Genomic DNA, 18,697 nt, shown 5'->3' with positions numbered 1-18,697 from the left:
AGTCATATATTTCTGGTCAGGCTTTAGTCGCACGTAGTTTTCTTCTTTAACTCCATAAGAATAGTTAACTATCTTTTCAGTGTATAAGGATTTTTACTATTGTACTTATCTGTTTCTACTTCAAATGAAATGCAATTTCTACCATTCCTGTTTACCGATGTATTATGGCACTCCAGGTATATACAGGTAGGTACAGGTAGGTAGGTATCACGTCTTAAATGCAATGTGACTGTTGTTGCCTTTAATAAATAAAAAAAGAAATTACTTTCGAAATTTACTATGAGCTTTACGGTGAAGGCAAACATCGTGACGAAACCTGTGCACATTTTGAGAGGAGGCAAGTATTGGCATAGTATTGGAGCTATTTTAAAATAACTCAAGTGCCGCACCTTTTCACGTTAATGACGCCGCGGTGTAGTCATGTAGCCGGGTCTTTTACACACAATGAACAGATAACCTAACCAACGAACAGTTGAAAAACCCCCGACTCACTTCAAAGTTCAATATCTCAAAAACGGCTAAACCGATTTTGATGAAACATGTCTAAGAACCATCGCTAGAAAGCCTGCTTTCAAATAAAAAAACCGCATTAAAATCAGTCCACCTGTTAAAAAGCTACAGTGCAACAGACAGACACACATAACGGTCAAACTTATTACACCCCGATATTCGCGTCGGGGGTTAAAAAAACGCTACCCGCTGGCGTCTATTATAGTCCGCGACCTAACTGTGGTTAGGTACTGCGGCGGTTAACTGCATCCATACAAACGATGTCTCGAGTGAATTACCGAGCGCTGGTTCCCTTTGATTAGTGCCCGAAGCCTTTTGGAGGACTTCCTTAAAAGTTTGACCGCTCTGTTGTCTGTGTGTCTGTGTCTGTCTGTGGCACCGTAGCTCTTAAACGGGTGGGCCGATTTGAATGCGGTTTTTTTTATATCATATTTTCTAGCTTACACATTACATTCCGTGCCTGATACGTTCACACCAAAGTCATTGTGTGATACGGTGCAGAGACGGTTACTTGAGTTTCGTTATTCCATTCTGGACGAGATTATTCGAATAACTGAAAACTCAAGTTTCTGCGGTCACAAAAAGCTAGCTGAATTTAATTAACCGAACGTATTTCGTTAAAGGGCAGTCTAATCTGGTATTCGTAAGGCAAGGCTCGCCCTACGGGCAGGAAAAGGTCCCTGTCCCCAATTGGTCCAATCAAAAACACATCTGTTGAAGTTCGTAATTATATTCCCCGAATAAATACTTTTTTTTTACGGGCCGGGAATTTATAGGTTGCCAGATGTGTTGTCATAATCCCAGGCTATACACGTCCCACTGCTGGGCACAGGTCTCCTCTTAGAATGAGAGGACTTGATCCGTAGTTCCCACGCGAGCCCAGTGCGGATTGGGAAATTCACACACACACTATTGAATAGCTTCGCAGGTTTGTGCAGGTTTCACGATGTTTTACTTTAACGTGGTACATTTTAAATGTAAATGAATTTTGAAAATACTCAGAGGTGAACCCACGATCCTCTGCTTGGGAGGCCACAAGCCATACCAATAGATCAAACCATTGGGCCACCACGGCTTTTTATATGTACTTTGAATTTGATGCTAGTAAACACTTTGTTCCCCGAAGATACCTATCTAACCAGCACTGTAAAGGACAATATTTCCTTATCATCATCACCATCATGTCAGCCGAAAGACGTCCACTGCTGGACATAGGCCTCCCCCAAGGCTCTCCACACAGACTGGTCTTGTGCTTTCCGCATCCACCGCGATCCCGCGATCTTACAACAACAAACAACAAGTCGTCGCTCCATCTTGTTGGAGGCCTACCGACAGCTCGTCTCCCGGTCCGCGGACGCCATTCAAGAACCTTCTGACCCCATCGGCCATCAGTCCTGCGAGCAATGTGCCCCGCCCACTGCCACTTCAGTTTCGCAATTCGTCGAGCTATGTCGGTAACCTTAGTTCTACTGCGGATATCATCATTTCTGATTCTATTTCGCGGACAAACCCCGAGCATAGCCCTCTCCATAGCCCTCTGAGTGATTTTGAGCTTCCGCACGAGGCCCATCGTTAGCGCCCACGTCATGTTTCCCACTTGAAAGAAATTTCGGGAAAGTTTAGGTCCCGGAAAATTTAGTACCTACGACGTGTGAATCGAGGAGGAGAATTATATGCAATGTTTATCCCGGAAAATTGCATAGTTCCCGCGGGATAGCAATAAACGAATTCTACGCAGAAATTCTAGTATGTGGGTAATAAAGATGAAATAAACAAACGACTGAGTAGTTGGGGCGTTACGTTGACTGTAGTGATCGACAGAGAGAAGGGCGCGCTAATGAGTTCTGTTTCGGTTCTAATCAACGTCGGGCCCGGCAGGACACGCGGGCGTTTCAACCGCTCGTCTATACCGCTAATAACACAACAACAGCACCCATGATTGTCCGATTGCAGTTTTTGCCGATATAAGTACGGAACCCTTAAAAAGGACCTTGCGTAAGGGGGTACTTTAAGTTATTTGTTTTAGTTTTAGGTTTATTTATTATTATTCTTATTTTTAATTTATGTGAGTATTAAGTCTAAGATATTTTTATATACATAGTTTTAATTTAACCTTTTGTAAAGGGAATTAAATTACATTCATATTTAAAAAATGCTATACCTACTTTGGTTTTAAAAGAATAAATGGTACCACTATTTTACTATGGTAAGAGATCGCCACCGCCCATAAACATCTGCAACACCAAAAAAAGAAAGGTGATTGCCAAATATATGAACATAGTGTCTTCCCCTTAAGAAACTAAGAACTGCCAATGGACATTTTCTTAGATTAAATTATGATTAGATAGTCTGTTAAAGATCAATTGCTTATTAGCCTAGATAGGCTAGATTGTAATGTAATAAAGCACTTTATATAAAAAAAGGTTAAGTATAGAAATACGTTAGTTTTACCTCCCTTCAAAAAAGCCTCGCTGCCGGTAACACACTGTATAAAATCTTAACTGATATGTATGTGCGTGACTGTGTGTGGTATCATAGCTCTCAAACATCGATTTTAATGCATTTTATTAATCGAAAGTTAGTTTAATCGAAGTACTGAAATTTCATTAAAATCAGTTGAAACTGACTCGAACTTATTTATTTTAAGAATTAATTTTCAGGTTTAAGATTCTTTATTCCCATTAAGAATTTAACAATTCACTTACATGAGAACTTAAAGTTATTTAATACATTACTATTTTATGGAATGAGCGAAAAAAGAAAAAAAAAACAAAACAAAAAGGGTAATTTAACAAAAGTAACAAATATCAGCCGATAACTTCAACATAAACAAGGTAATTAGTGAGGTGATTCCGGTTCTGCCAGTGAGAAATTCGTTGAACATGGTAATATGGCTCTTAGTGGTTTAAAATTAGAGTCGTTATGATCGCTTCTTTATCAATCACTGTTTCTTTGTAAAGTACAGGTAACTCACCGAGTTAAGATGACTAGAAGCGACAACACGTTTAGAGAGGACGTAGATGAAATAAAGTAAAATATTATGGTTCTATTATTATGCATATATTTGTATATAAGTGTGTGTGTGTGTGTGTGTGTGTGTGTGTGTGTGTGTGTGTGTGTGTGTGCGCGCGCGCGTCTGTGTGCGTGTGTGTGTGTGATTAATTTAAAAAGTTATTTTTTTAAGTTAATTTTGATGTATTTCATTACATGTTGTTTAGTATATGTTTTTTTAACTGTTTTTTGAAAGAATAAGTAGATTTGGTTTGTTTGATACTTTTAGGAAGTTTGTTATATAGCTGTGCACCTTCATACAAAATACATTTTTTCCCACATTTGGTTCTAGTATTTCGGAGTATCAAATCATTTGCATTTCTAAGTTTAATTTTCTGTCGTGTTGTCTTTTTTGAAAAATTTATCTGTGTATGTATATCTTTCTTTAAGATCCTTCGAACTAAAATACATGTGTTGTATATATAAGTATGCATTATATTAGATATTTTGGTTTCTTTGTATAGTTTAATTGTTGGTGTTAGAAAGTCATAGTGAAAAAGTGCTTTTAATAGTTTGTTTTGAGCTACTTGCAGCCTTTGTAGATTCGTTTTGGCAGCCGAGCCCCAGACTTCAATGAGGTAATCAATATGTGGCTTTACGAGGGAATTATATATTGTATAGCGCACTTTCTTTGGAAGGTTTTGGGAGATGCTCCGTATAGCTCCTGTAAGCGACACTAATTTAGATTTTACTTTTTCAATGTGTGGCTTCCAACTTAAACGTTTGTCCAAAATTAGACCGAGGTATTTTTCTTCGTCAACTTCTTTAATTATTTGGTTATTGATTTTTAAAGGATTATAATCAGTAAGTTTTTTGTTTTTGGCTAAGAATACTATGTAATTCGTTTTTTCCGTGTTGATGGTAAGTAAATTTCTTTGAAGCCACGCATTGAGCAAGCAAAGGTCTTTTTGCGCATCTGTTATGATACTTTCTATTGTGTTGCCAAAATAAAATAAAGCTGTGTCATCTGCATATAGTGTAATTTCTCCCTTAAGACCAATATCTTTAATACCGTTTATATATACAAGGAACAGTAACGGTCCTAGGATAGATCCTTGTGGCACGCCACAGGTAATGGGTTTGGGAGTACTCATTTTATCCCCTATTTTAACTATCTGGGAACGATTTGATAAGTACGATTTGAGTATATCAAGTGCAGGTCCGCGGATGCCTATGCCATTTAGTTTATGTAGCATTAAATCGTGACTGACCGTATCGAACGCTTTCTTTAGGTCTATAAAGACTCCAAGCACTATTTTCTTTTGATCAATATTGATTTTTATTTTCGTAACTAGGTCATTTGTAGCTGACAATGTATTTGATTTAGTTCTGAAACCATATTGCTTTTCGTATAGGAGGTTATTATCATTTAAGTACTTTATTAGACGATTGTAAATGACTTTCTCAAAAATTTTCGACATGACTGGCAGCACCGAAATAGGTCTGTAATTACCTGGGTCACTTTTATTTCCAGACTTATAAATGGGAGTGACTTTTGCTATTTTCAAGTTATCTGGAAATGTTCCTAGCTCAAGACATTTGTTAATACATTTAACAAGATCATCAACAATCAACTCTTTAACACATAAAATGGATTTTGTATTAATTCCATCTAGACCACAACTAGTGTTAATTTTTAAGCTATTTATGATACCATTGACTTCATCTTTCGTTGTCGGAGTCAAAATCGAAAGGTCACAGGTCAATGTTGTGGAAGTAGGGTTGTCTGTGCACGCAACGACGTTCTGTTCTTCAATTTTGGCAGCTAGCTTTGATCCAATAGTTGAGAAGAAATCGTTGAAGCTTTCACATATCTCATTTACGTCTGTGATAGTCCTGTTCTCCGTTACTAGTTTCTCCGGTGAGGCATTTTCCTTTAGTTTATTATTAGTTAAGCTATTTATCAAGCTCCACATTTTGGCAGGGTTGTTCTTACAATTCATAAACATCTTATAATAATAATTTTTCTTAGTATTTCGTATATTTTTAGCAACTTCATTTCTTTTTTTCTTAAATTGTTCTTCTATTTGCACACTTTTAGGATTATTCTTAAGGTTTTGCCAGATTAAGTTTCTCTCGTTAATTTCTTGTAAAATAGCCTTATTTATCCAATCTTGTTTTGGCAAGTTGAGTATCTTACACTTGACAGTCTTGCTTTTAGTGATGCATGCTAGCAGTTTATCCTCTATAGTACTGTACTCGTTGAGTTCATTTTTACTCTGAGCACCTGCAACCGTCGTATACAGCTTATTGTAGTCAATTGCTTCATATTTGATTTTCCCAAGTGGTTTAGTTATATATTTTTTGACCTCAAAATAAATTTGCTTGTGGTCTGACAAAGCTGAATCAACAATGGCTAGATGAAAATCATTTTCCTTCAAGTTGGTAAGTACATGGTCTATTATTGTTTTAGATTCGCTAGTTTCTCTGGTACAGTAGTATTCATCAATTTTATTTATAATGTTAAAACCATTTTCTTTTATTACTCGTTTATAATCTTTGACTTTTTTGTCATTAATTTTCAGACCGGTTTTAAATTAAAATGCTATAACGGATTTATAACTTTATAAATAAGGTTGCGTTTACACCAGAGAAGTGTGTGGATGCATTGCAAGGATTGTGTTAGCATGAACCAATAGATACACTTCATTTACCTATACTCCATTTATTTTAACATTTGAAACTTAACGATAAACCTTGCACACGTTTTTAAATGTAACAACGAAACTATTTAAAACTGTGTTAACTTATAGTAAAAACATAATAAATACAGCTAATAGTGCATTTAGGTATTTTTAGTCCATTTGTGTTCGAAATACCAAGAAATGTGTGTTACAATTTGACCGTTAATTCCAATCTTAAATTTAACGGAGTAGGTATACCTACCCCGGTCCGCCGAGTTATTTCCTCTACAGGAGCGAGAATAGGTAAATGGAGCGTTTGTATTGGTTCCGGAATCATCACAACTCACAACACATCCTCACACTCTGGTGGAAACACAGCCTTAGAGCACCTAAGGGGAGCTTTTTGCGCAGTTAATGAGTGTTTTACTTCAGTAATATTACTTAGTGTTTGGAGAACCCTCGGCAAGCGTTCAAACGTCCGATTTTATAACCAAACTGTTTTAAAATCTCTACGTTGATCGGAAATAAATCTAGATGAGCTTCCGTTTATTGAGTTCCAGTTCTAAGGACCCTTAATTAGCATAAATTGTCTGAGGTTCTCCAAGAGTTCCGTATAATTGCTACTAGTGTCTTCCCTCGGCTTCGCACGCGTAAATCATTAGATCCAGCTGTTCAATTGAAATTCCGGGATTTTACAAAATTCCCGTGGGAATCTTCGAAAACTGCGTTCCAGATTTTATACCAAACCCGTCGGGATATCGGGATAAAACGTAAACTCCTATTTTCTGATGCGTTACTCTGATGATGGAATAGATAATATTAGTGATTTTTTTCTTAAGAATTAGAAATTGCCAAAAAGAGCCCAAATGGAATAACTTTGGCTTTGCCATAGTCGAGTAAAAAAAAGCCGTGATGGTATCCTAGAGGTTTGACCTGTGCCCTTTCAAGCCGTGAACGTAGGTTCAAATCCGGGCTGGTACGTTTAATATTCGCAACGAGCTTCACTGTGAAAGTTAACATCGTGAAGAAACCTGTATAAAAATATGTAGCAAATCAATGGTGTATGTAAAGTTCTCTATGCGTGGGAACTTGAGCTCAAGCCCTCTCATTCTGAGAGGAGGTCTGGGCCCACCAGCAGTGGGACGATATAGGCCTGTGATGTGAATTACAAATACGAGTGGATATTAATTAAATTACAATTTTCTGAGTTGGTCCATTGTTCATTATGTAGTATCATTATGTAAACCAAAAGTTGGAAAACCCCCGACTTTGTCACTTCAAAGTTTAATATCCAAAAAACGGCTGAACCGATTTTGATGAAACATGTCTAAGAACCATCGCTAGAAAACCTGCTTTCAAATAAAGAACACATAGCGGGTCAAATTTATAACACCCCTCTTGTTGTGTGGGGGCGGTTAAAAACAGATACTTACAGAGAAATACAAAGGTGAACTTACCCCTACTCAAGAATCTCTTTCAACTAACCACTCACATTATAACAGGTAACATTATGAGAGAGAGAGCGAAAGATAGAGAGACATTTATTTACACATATTCGATATACAGAAAACACATAAGCAAGACATGATAATAAAAAAAAACATCGAATAGTATAAAGTGTGAAGTTAAAACTTCCTACGGTACCCTAAAAGAAGATTACCATAGAAATTACCTTTAGCAACGTCCCCCTCTTTGACGAACTCTAAATGGGTTCGGAAGCTGCAAAACGAGTTAAGTGTTTACAAATTACCTACTCAAAATGAGCATTTGAACCCGTGTCTATAATTGTTTTTTTATTTCTCGAAGAAAACTTACTTTTTTTACTTTCTAAAAAAGAAAAAAGGAGCTGATAACCTAACAAACAAAAAATTGGAAAACCCCCGACTTTGTCACTTCAAAGTTCAATATCTCAAAAACGGCTTAACCGATTTTGATGAAACACGTCTAAGAACCATCGCTAGAAAACCTGATTTCAAATAAAAAAACGCATTCAAATCGGTCCACCCGTTTAAGAGCTTTGGTGCTATAGACAGACACACATAGCGGTCAAACTAATAACAGCCCTCTTTTTGGGTCGGGGGTTAAAAAATGTGAAGTGCCTTTCATTAGGGACCTTTTTAAGAATTGTGGCCAAATAATCGTCCCTCTTCTAGGGACTAGTCTGAACACCAGAGCTGGGCATGCCCAGCACACCCTGAGACTAGCACCCATTGCTTGGCTTAACAGTAAATTTAGCATACCTTCTTAGTTTTTAAGCGACGCAAAGAGGGGTGTTATAAGTTTGAGCGCTATGTGTGTCTGTCTGTCTGTGGCACCGTAGCTCTTAAACGGGTGGACCGTTTTGAATGCGGTTTCTTTTAATTGAAAGCAGGTTTTCTAGCGATGGTTCTTAGACATGTTTCATCAATATCAGTTCAGCCGTTTTTGAGATATCGAACTTTGAAGTGACAAAGTCGGGGTTATCCAACTTTTTGTGGGTCAGGTTAAGTTATTTGCGTAAACTAAATTTTATTCTTTTGTTTGTTCTTTCTTAGTTTGTATTGAGCTAGGTTTTTGGCAATAGAGATTATTTTACAAGCTTTTATTTAGGTCCACCTGTCCGTTTGTCTCTCTGTCTGTCCGTATTCAAATCTTGCAAGTTAAATTTGACCAACTATTAGCAGTCAGATTGACTTGAAATTTGGAATACCTACTTATGTAAATCGCGTGACAATACAATAATCTAGTAGTGAAATCCTGATAGACCAGCCAGAATCGTTTCCGTAGGACGGAACTCTTCAACAATTAATAGCATGTACTTGAAATTTGGTATGCAAATGTAGTTTGGGTGACAATGCAAGTACAGTCAACAAAAATTTCAGTCAGCAAAAAAAACTTGTATTAAAAATGTTATGGTTGTTATTTTAAAGTGTAGGTAACCAAAATCAGGGCGCGTCGCTAGTTTATACAGCTCGAGTTAGACAGGGTAAACAATGTTTGCTCTTTTAGGCTCCAAGTGCCGGCTAAGAACCAGCAGATGTTCTTGCACGCCCACTTCTGGCCTGAGGGTGTGGTATTCCATCGTTTTAGGAAGTTAAGGATGAAAATTCCTAAATATCTGTTTTACAACACCAAAACATAGTAAGCACTACAGAAAAGCACAGGTACGAGTATATCGGTGTGGCCTGTAATATGAGCAAATAATTAAAGCATAGATATTATACTCGTCAAAATGAACAACATTAGTTCAGCGACTTTTAAAAATAATTCGTTTTTAGAATTCGGTACCAAAGTACCTGTGTTGGGTGCCAACGGTCCCTATTACTGAGACTCCGCTGTCTGTCTGTCTGTCCGTCCGTCCGTCTGTCACAGGCTCTATCTCTTTAAGCTGTAAAAGTCAGACACTTGAAATTTTTACAGATTTTGTGTTACTGTGGCCGCTCTAACAACAAATACTAAAAATAAAATAAAGTTACAAATTAAAGGGGTCGTCATACAAGAAACGTGTTTTTTTCAGCGTTTTTTGGTTGCAAGGCGTTATTAGCCGTTGCTAAGGCGACTCCGAGTCGCCTAGCAACGGCTGGCTATGTCGTTTGAATATTTACCTTTAAGTTTGCGATTTTATTGATGTTTTATAAAAGGTTCGATAATATAATATAGTGACTGTCTGACTGTGTGGTTTATTCGTTTTTTGTGCAAAATTAATGAAGCAATTTATGAACCACAAACCTCAATGAAGCCAACTTTGATAAAGCGCTGGCCAAATCCACACCGTATTAATCACTATGATTACCTATTGTTTTTTACACTAAAAAAATCATTTTAAGTATATTTAGTGCCCAGTCCCCTCGTATGGCATATGGTGAGGAAGGCTATAGGTGCCACTAGCTGATAGTTATAGTTATCTTTGTAAGTCTTTACTAACATAGGATTTAAGTATTTAATGTACCCATTAACCAAAATACTTATAGATGATTGTAAAAATTATCTAAAATAAAATTTATTATTATTATTATTATTATTATTATTATTGATGTGAGGAAGCTAAATCTCTTCCTATTTTCAAAAATCTCGTCAAGGCTCACTTCTTGACACTGCCTTCCTAGCTCTGTCCTCAGTCTTTCTGTGTTTATTTATTTTATTTCCTAATTTCTTATCCTTTTTCTCCCTTTGCGGCCTTATTGTTAATTTATATTGCTGTTTTATGTTAGTGGTTTGTATTGTATAGTATTGCATGTATGTATTTATATAGTTGTTTCATTTGTATTTATTTTAATGTTATGATTTTTTGTTTGTTTTTATTTTCTGTTTCTGTTTCCGCCACCTATTTTTTGTAACATATATAATTTCTTGTACCCAAATGGTTGTCTGGAAGAGATCGCTTTTAAGCGATAAGACCGCCTATTGTCTACCGTGAATCTAAGTGTTATATTATAAGTTTTTTTTACTGCTTTATGGTGTGCAATAAAGAATATTTGTATTGTTGTATTGTATTGTATTTAACACTATTGACAAGGTTTATAATACAGTTTAAATTTTATTCACACTAGTCGAGCTTCTTATTATTTAATTACACAACAAACGAAGTCCGCCGAATTTAACGCAAATGAACCGCGCTGACAGCCATTTTTTTTTGGAGCCGCGCGCGGTGCGTGCAGTGGTTTCAGAAGCAAACAGCCAGAACCAAAGAGGATGACAATTTAAATTGTTTTTTATTCGAAATAAGTACTTTGAATAAAAAACAATATTCGAAATACTTGCACAAGTGCTTACATTTCGGCGATATTTTTAGAAGCTTTTCTTTAGCTTGTTACGTACGCTACGTGCCTACGGATCTCTAATCTAGCGGCATCGCAATCCAACTGAATATGCTGACTCTGCGCTGCATCGCATCGCATTGGCTCAGGCTTTTAGGTTAAGTTAGGTTAAATGTAATTTTTATATATTAAGTAAATTAATTCCATCTAATCGGGTTTTTGGACTCTTTGCCTGCAACTTCCATATTTAGCTTGCCCTGTTTGTTTATTTATATATCTATTGTTTGTTTGGGTCCAATCTTGGAAGCTAAATTTTGTCCTACTTCCAGTGGTCTGATCGACTTGAAATTTAGCATACTTATGTAAATTTGGTGACAATACAATAATCTGGTAGTGACATCTTGGTAGTCCTGCCAGGATCGTCTCTGCAGGAGGGAACTCCTCAATAGTTAATAGTAGGGCGTGCATAATCGGAAAGTTGTCAAAGCCGGTTTTTTCCACGGTTTTGGCAATGTTTTTTTTTATTATGGTAGTAATGGTAGAATTTTAACAATAAAATAATATTCTTAGATAGTTTATATAAGCGACTGGACACTCAACAGTCGCTATCCTTGCGCAGCATACTCGACGCTCCGTACTACGTACGGAACACGGTCATCGCTCGGGGCCTGGGCGTAGAACCCCTGGCCCACTTCATCGGCAGCCTAACCACTAGGATGTTCGGTCGTGCGGATATAGGTCGCTCTTTCGACATTTGTGCGAGCTAGCGCCCTACCACCGCCGACCGCCCGACAACGAGGGCCTGCCGCGCGACCTCGTGCGAGCAGTGAGCCCTTAATCCTCGGACCAGAAATCCTTGAACACGGACTCAACCCACCTTGCCGCTGGCTGACGATCGCTCGCTGGACCTCCCTGAACGGGGTCCCATCTTGTCAGAGAGCTTGATCTCGCTGTTGGTTTAAGAAGACACCGGACATGACACCTACTGAGGCCCAGGCCTCAAAACCAGGGACCCGGCCATATTTGTGGTCGGCGTACGACACCGCTGAGGGGGGCAACCGCCCCGAACAGCATCCCCGCCCCCTGCTTCGCAAGGGACGAGATGATACCCCAACGGTTACGGTTACATATCATTCGAAGGACAGTTCATCGTGGCTCACGTGGGTAGTGCGTAATCGCGAGATTCCCGCCTACCCACGCCCCGCTCGGACCATCTTCGCCGAATCCGCCGCGTTACCTTAGCCTGCGGACTCTGTCCAAATCCGGCCTCCCACCAGCGGGTCCCACCGGGGGAGGGCGGAGAACGCAGAGGAGGGCAGCGCGTGTTAAATGGTCGCGCGCCACGACGCCTACGCAACGACACCGCAGCTGCAAACAGCAGGGCTACTACGAAACTCGAAACTCGAAGTTCGTGTAGTGCGGTCCCTCTGACACTTATACTGTTTAATACTAGAGCGAGAGGGACGGTACGATATGAACTTCGAGTTTCGTAGTAGCCTTGCAGCAGCCCCCCCGCCATTGCTTTTACGAGATGATACCGTTATGAATAGTCGCTTCCTATTGCACTCTCCCACCAGCGCGTACCACGCGGGGGTGGCATATGTTTGGCGTGACCGGACATACGTCTTGTACACGCCCAACTTGGCTCGCAGTGCGAGTCGGGACCTGAGGACCGGGCGTATGCGTCTAGACGATGACTGTCCGGATAAGAGGGGCCATAGTGAGGCGGCGGTCGAAGGTGACTCCCAGGTACTTGACCGTGGGAGTCCATTCGATGGCCTGCCCCAGCAGCGTCAGCCGTGGTGGTAGCAGCCGCTTTGTGCCAATGGCGATGGCCTGGGTCTTCGCAACATTGACACGAAGCCTCCACTTATCCAGCCAGACTGGTACAGGGCGGTGCTACCGCCCTAGTGTCACATACTCTCAAAGACACGCCCGCCTTGGGGGTTGCAACCCCGAGGTTTACCGCGAGACGCGCAGCTGCCGCTCTCGTGTTGCTGGCTGATTTCACCTTCGCTGCCGGTGCCGGTGTCGCCGCAGATGGCGGAGGCGACCGAGATGTTACCTGGACATGCTCTGTGGGGGCACGGGCGGGAACTCATCTCATGGTGGTGGTGGCGGTGCCCGTGGTTGCGGAGTATGCTGTGATGACCGCAGACTCATACAGCGTGCCGGTGATGATGGCCACCATCGCCGCACTCGCTGCTGGCTCCCCGCCGCGCCTCCCAACAGAACATCCCATCAGCATGACTGGACGTAGGCTTCTTTCCTGAAATTTCACTAATCGCTTCGAAATGGATCACCGCACGATCCTGGAAATTTAACTTTTCGGTTCGAACGGGATGTACGCGATTGAAATTTAACTATACGGATCGAAATTTAAATATCCGCGTCGATGGACCAATGTGGACCCTTCGGACTAATCCCGCACTTTACGAATGCACTGATTCTATTATACTATTGGGTGAACTGTATTACAAAACTCCGGGTTATATTGGAAGGAAGGTGTTGTCCTAGCGCTCGCCGTAGTACGAATGATATGTGACAGTGTAGCCACGTTTTTAAAGAATGTCGTGTAGGCGCTATTAATTCCTGCACGGCGGCGGGGGTAGAGATAATTTCTGCATCGTTTATTGGTTGAGAGCTATTGAAATTTTCCATCGCCGTGATTTTCCATTACGTAATTGAACTTGTATAATCGAGTTTGGGAAATGGAATCTTTTGGGTGTTTTGATTGCAAAGGGGCTCATTTGGCCGTATAGGTATACTTAATTAACAACATTTATGTACTAGAGTAGGATGTGACGTTGTTTACATAGTTTATTCTTATGTACTAGGGTAAGACTCTGAGGAAGTAATTCTTTATTGTATGGTGATGTAATATGATTCTTATGTATTACTAGTGTAAAGGTGCGGCATTGTGCGCATAACTATTCTTAAATAACGTATATGACTTATATACTAGGGTAAGAGTGCGACGCCGTGTACAGAGATGTACTAATTTTATTTTTTTAATTATTATTTGTGATTAGTTGGTATTTTTATTGTATGTATGGTATCAATTAAATTTTAAAAATAATGTTCATTCATGAATAACAGAAAAATATAGTAGAATGAAAAACCCAGTTTATTCCTTCATCAATTCCAAAATAAATGGTGAAATTCCCCAATCTTTGACAAATCGTCTCTCCGTCGAACAGAATTGCCGGCGATTTCCCCAAAGCGACTACATTTCAATGTAAACAAAAGACTGTAATTCCATTGTGACCATTCCATTAGCGCATTCAATGGATGCATTCCCGGGATGGACGTTGTCCAATCACGATCTCGACAGACATAATTAAATCTCGCTCGGTGACTGGAGACACGTTAGGTTGTCTAGTGCATTTTGGAGTAGTTTGAGTTCTATTCTTGTAATGGAGACACAGAGTTAAAATACGACAGTACCTACCTAATTGGCATTGGTCTCAAAAAGAAATGATTTTTTTTTTTTCATAAAATAGGCGAATTGAAGACATCTATTTGAAGGATAATGGTTTTAGTTGGGTTTAAATTTTTTAATCTTATTTATAAGTTACCGGAATTGTAGCTAACCATAGTTGCTATGGCGTTAAAAACTACGTTTTCGCTTCTCATGCTCTAAAAGTACGTCAATATAGCCTTACGAGGCGGGAGTAAAATGAGTACTTTAGTCCCTAGGGAGTAAAAGTAATTATTTTTTTAATTTACTTCGAGTGACTTAGATAAACTCAAACAGCCAGTACTTGCGTTGTTTTTAGCATAAAATAAGATTGTGTGTGGACCATTTTCATTACGAACATGTTACGTTCTTAGTCTACGTGGTATTAGTTCTATGGTTTTTTTCCGCATAGAAGGTGGCGCCATTCTATTTATTCCAGTTTGTGTATGGACCATTTCGCCGATGCGATTTTGTTATATCTGTGTCTGGTTGGAAAAAAATACTTACCGCGAAAACTTTGTTGTAGAGCGTAAATCATAAACGATTAAAATAAATTGATTATTCTCACAACGTCGTCAAGTGATAGTGAAAATTATGATGTCGAGCAAAGAGCAAAAGACATAAATTATTCGAAGTTATTCAAGGTACCCCGTGGCCGGACCAATCTCCTAAACAAGGCTCCGCTTACTAGAGCCTTACACATCTTAAATGAGGTGGCGGGAAGGATAGACCTGTTCTCGTGTTCGTTGTTCGAATTCACTAAAGTAACTTTTTATGTATTATGTTTAATACCTATTATATATAGCTTGTACTTTGTTATGTAATCGGGCCCTCGTCATTCATTACCATCATTGCCTGAACAAGCAATCATCCCCTGTTTTCCTTAGGGTTGGATTTATATGGGACCACCTTCAGAGTACACGATTTCCATTAAAAAAAGAGTTATCAAAATCGGACCACTCTGTAAAAAGTTATGCGTGGTACATAAAAAAAAAATTAGAACCTCCTCTGTTTTCTTTCGTCGGTTTAAAAAATGCAAATTGCAGGCAAGATATGATATGTAAGTATCAAATTATAATCTTTCGTGGTAAAAAGAGGAAGTTTTCATACAAAAAAAATATAGGAAATTTCGGGATATTAAGAGTACCATTAAGCCGTGGTGGCATAGTGGTTTGACCTATCGCCTCTCAAGCTGAGGGTCGTGGGTTCAAACCCTGGCTCGCACCTCTGAATTTTTCGAAATTCATGTGCGGAATTACATTTGAAATTTACCACGAGCTTTGCGGTGAAGGAAAACATCGTGAGGAAACCTGCACAAACCTGCGAAGCAATTCAATGGTGTGTGTGAAGTTCCCAATCCGCACTGGGCCAAGCCCTCTTGTTCTGAGAGGAGGCCTGTGCCCAGCAGTGGGACGTATATAGGCTGGGATGATGATGATGACGAGTACCATTCAAACTACCGGCCTGTAACTTTTTTCCTATTAAAATTTGCTTTAATTGTGACAGCACTTACCCGATGTTGTAGCGACATATTGCTGCCGTTCTGAAGTCGCACGATAGTTTGCAGAGACGCCGGCGTCGACATACTTTTCGTAATGGACGAGTTCCCAGCTTCCTTCTCTTGCTGCTCCTTTAACAGCAGCCCTCGCGCTATCTTAGCGTTCAGGCTCTTGTTGACATGCTGGTGTGGTAGCAAAGGAGCTTCCATCGTCTTCGTCGTGTAGGACGGCGAGGATGTTTGACTGAACGAGTCGGATGACACATTCGAGTCCTGTCTGACACTTATATTCGACCCGGAGCTGGGAGACCTTTTCATGGTTTGATTCTGTTGCGGCAAAGGCGGCGTATACGGAGTGTCTGGTAGAGTCTTCAATGGTCTTCTCGGGACCTGTGGTTGCGGGTTCCGGTTGCAGTCGAGTCTTGGTTGCGGAGAGACCGCTGCGGTTCGTTTGTTTCCGTTCGGGTCGGTGGCTGGCGATGTCGCGGTGGGTCTAGGGGGAGTGGGGGGCGGCAAGCGGCGCGGCGGCTGCGGGGAGGCACGGCGCGGCGGCGCGGGGGCGGCACCGGCAGCGGCGTGGGCGGCGGCGCCGAGCGCTGCGGCACCGGCGGCGGCGGCACCGGCTGGATTATTTGTGGAGGTGGCTGCAGCTGCGGAAAATGAAAAACATTTACGATCTGGCGATGTTGGTGTGTGTTAAGCATCATGGCATGACAAGCTTCCAATTGTTTTTAGGATTCGATATCTCAATGTTCTTGACTGGTATAATCGCTATCAATGACGTACGCAGTGAGTTAATTTGGCAACTGGTGCAGCGATGCACAGTTTTTTTTATTCTACTGGATGGCAAACGAGCAAGTGGGTCTCCTGATGGTAAGAGATCACCACCGCCCATAGACACCTGCAACACCAGGGGGATTGCGGATGCGTTGCCAACCTAGAGGCCTAAGATGGGACAGTTACGGAGAGATAGCATCCCTGTGAGAGCGAGGCCACACTGCTTGCGTTGCGCTGCATCGCGTCGTCGCAACGGATTACCGCATTGTATGCCACACCTGCGCACGTCACCCCCTTTCTTCGTTGAATCGTCGCGTGCGACAACGCAACCAACGCATATAAAAGTTATAATAAATATTATGTAAAAAGCACGCCGCAGCGCAACTCAACGGAGCATTGTGCCCTCGCTACAATGTTTTTTTTTCACACCTCTCCTTCAGAAAAGTAACTTTTCCTCCCTGACGAGAGGGAGCAAAGTGCAACTTTTCTGTTCAAGGCTTTTATTGCAAATGCCATTTTTGAAGTTGATAATTGTAAAGCCACGCCATTTTCTATGCTGGTTGTTCTTTAATAATATTTAGGTTTTTTTTTTTCAAGTTTCTTAATGCTCGGTGTGAAAAGTTGTATGAGCCACTCATAAAAATTATTTTCATCTTGGGCGTTAACACTAGAATTCCTCATTGCGCTCAGGATTCTACTTTAGAATGATTTGCTCCCTTGTAACACAAATAACTATTGTTGGTCGACTATAAATGTTCCATGCTCACTTTGAGTATAGGCCTCGTGGGTGGCGGTATGCGCGACGGCGGGCAGTAGGGCAGCGCGTCGCTTGGGCAGTAGACGAAGCCCGAGGGCCGAGGGGGCTGCGCGGGCGCACAGGCGGCGGTGGAGTGCCGCCGCGGCGCGCCGGCGCTCGGCCGGAGGAGCTCGAGGAGCTTCTCGCCAGGAGTCGCTGCCAGGCTGCCGGCGCGCCCACATCTGGAAAGACGGTGGACGTAAGCATGGGATTTTTACGGATGGTAATAGAAAACTTAAAACAAACTAGGCACAGAGAGGTTGATAGGTCTAACAGATTTTTATGCGTTACGTAATTTTAGACATTTCTCCAGCCAACATTATCGTCCTTAGTGCCTGGGCGACCGAGCTTTGCTCGGAATAAAACTCTGTACTAAACGTTTTACCAGAGATCAGACCAAGCTAGACCGATTTATCATCCCCGGAAATCGTTGGAGCCGTGTCCGAGATCCCCGAAATATATATACAAGAATTGCTCGTTTAAAGGTGTTAGATATAGTACCTGGGGCGACCGAGCTTTGCTGGTTAAATTCGATAATAAGCGTTTTCCCAGGAATAAGACCAAGCTTGATCGATTTGTTAAAAACTCTAACATACCAAATTTCATCGAAATCGTTGGATTCGTTTCCGAGATTTATTATTTGTTTTTTTTTGAAAGCAGGTTTTCTAGCGATGGTTCTCAGATATGTTTCATCAAAATCGATTAAGCTGTTTTTGAGATATTGTAATTTGAAGTGACAAGTTTTGTTGCTAAGGTTAATATTATGTAGTTTTATCAGATAACAACGATACATTACAATATGTCAGTAATTGATGAATTGAGTCAGTAATTTAATGTGATTTTGCTTTTATGCTCTTGCTATCTAGTGTAATTAATATTGATGCGGTTTTACATAAAAGGTTTTATTGAAATTGTTATAGTATGATGGCTCTGAGACGTATTAGAAAAAAAAAAGAACCGAATTGATAACCTCCTCCTTTTTTGAAATCAGTTAAAATGGTTAGTGGGATTAGAGGGATAGTTGCAAGTGAAGCTAATATTAGCGTGCTAATAAAAAGCGTAATTCCAGCACGAATGGCTGAATAATACAGGCAAGCAAAAGGCAGGAACTATCGAAGCATCATTAAGCCATCAACACACGAAACTCACCGAGTCCATTCATTAACCAACGTATGCAGCCGACCGATTCGGCGTGCCATTCGTTACGAAGCTAATCAACAAACATGACGTCGGCATTAAAGCGGC

At 40.5% G+C, this 18,697-nt stretch overlaps 1 protein-coding gene across 1 annotated transcript in view; it reads right to left on the bottom strand.

Moving 5' to 3' along the window:
* LOC141437964 (atrial natriuretic peptide-converting enzyme-like) overlaps positions 1 to 18,697 on the bottom strand; it is a gene marked incomplete in the record, with an annotated part of 181,873 nt that overhangs the window by 84,799 nt on the left and 78,377 nt on the right. The window contains 3 exon segments of the mRNA XM_074101573.1: positions 15,895 to 16,431; positions 16,434 to 16,529; positions 17,424 to 17,634. Coding sequence (XP_073957674.1) covers positions 15,895 to 16,431; positions 16,434 to 16,529; positions 17,424 to 17,634 — 844 coding nt within the window.

This window comes from Choristoneura fumiferana, chromosome 18 (assembly GCF_025370935.1).
Source record: "Choristoneura fumiferana chromosome 18, NRCan_CFum_1, whole genome shotgun sequence".
NCBI classification, from domain to species: Eukaryota; Metazoa; Arthropoda; class Insecta; order Lepidoptera; family Tortricidae; genus Choristoneura; species Choristoneura fumiferana.
This window is presented reverse-complemented; position numbering and strand designations above follow the sequence as displayed.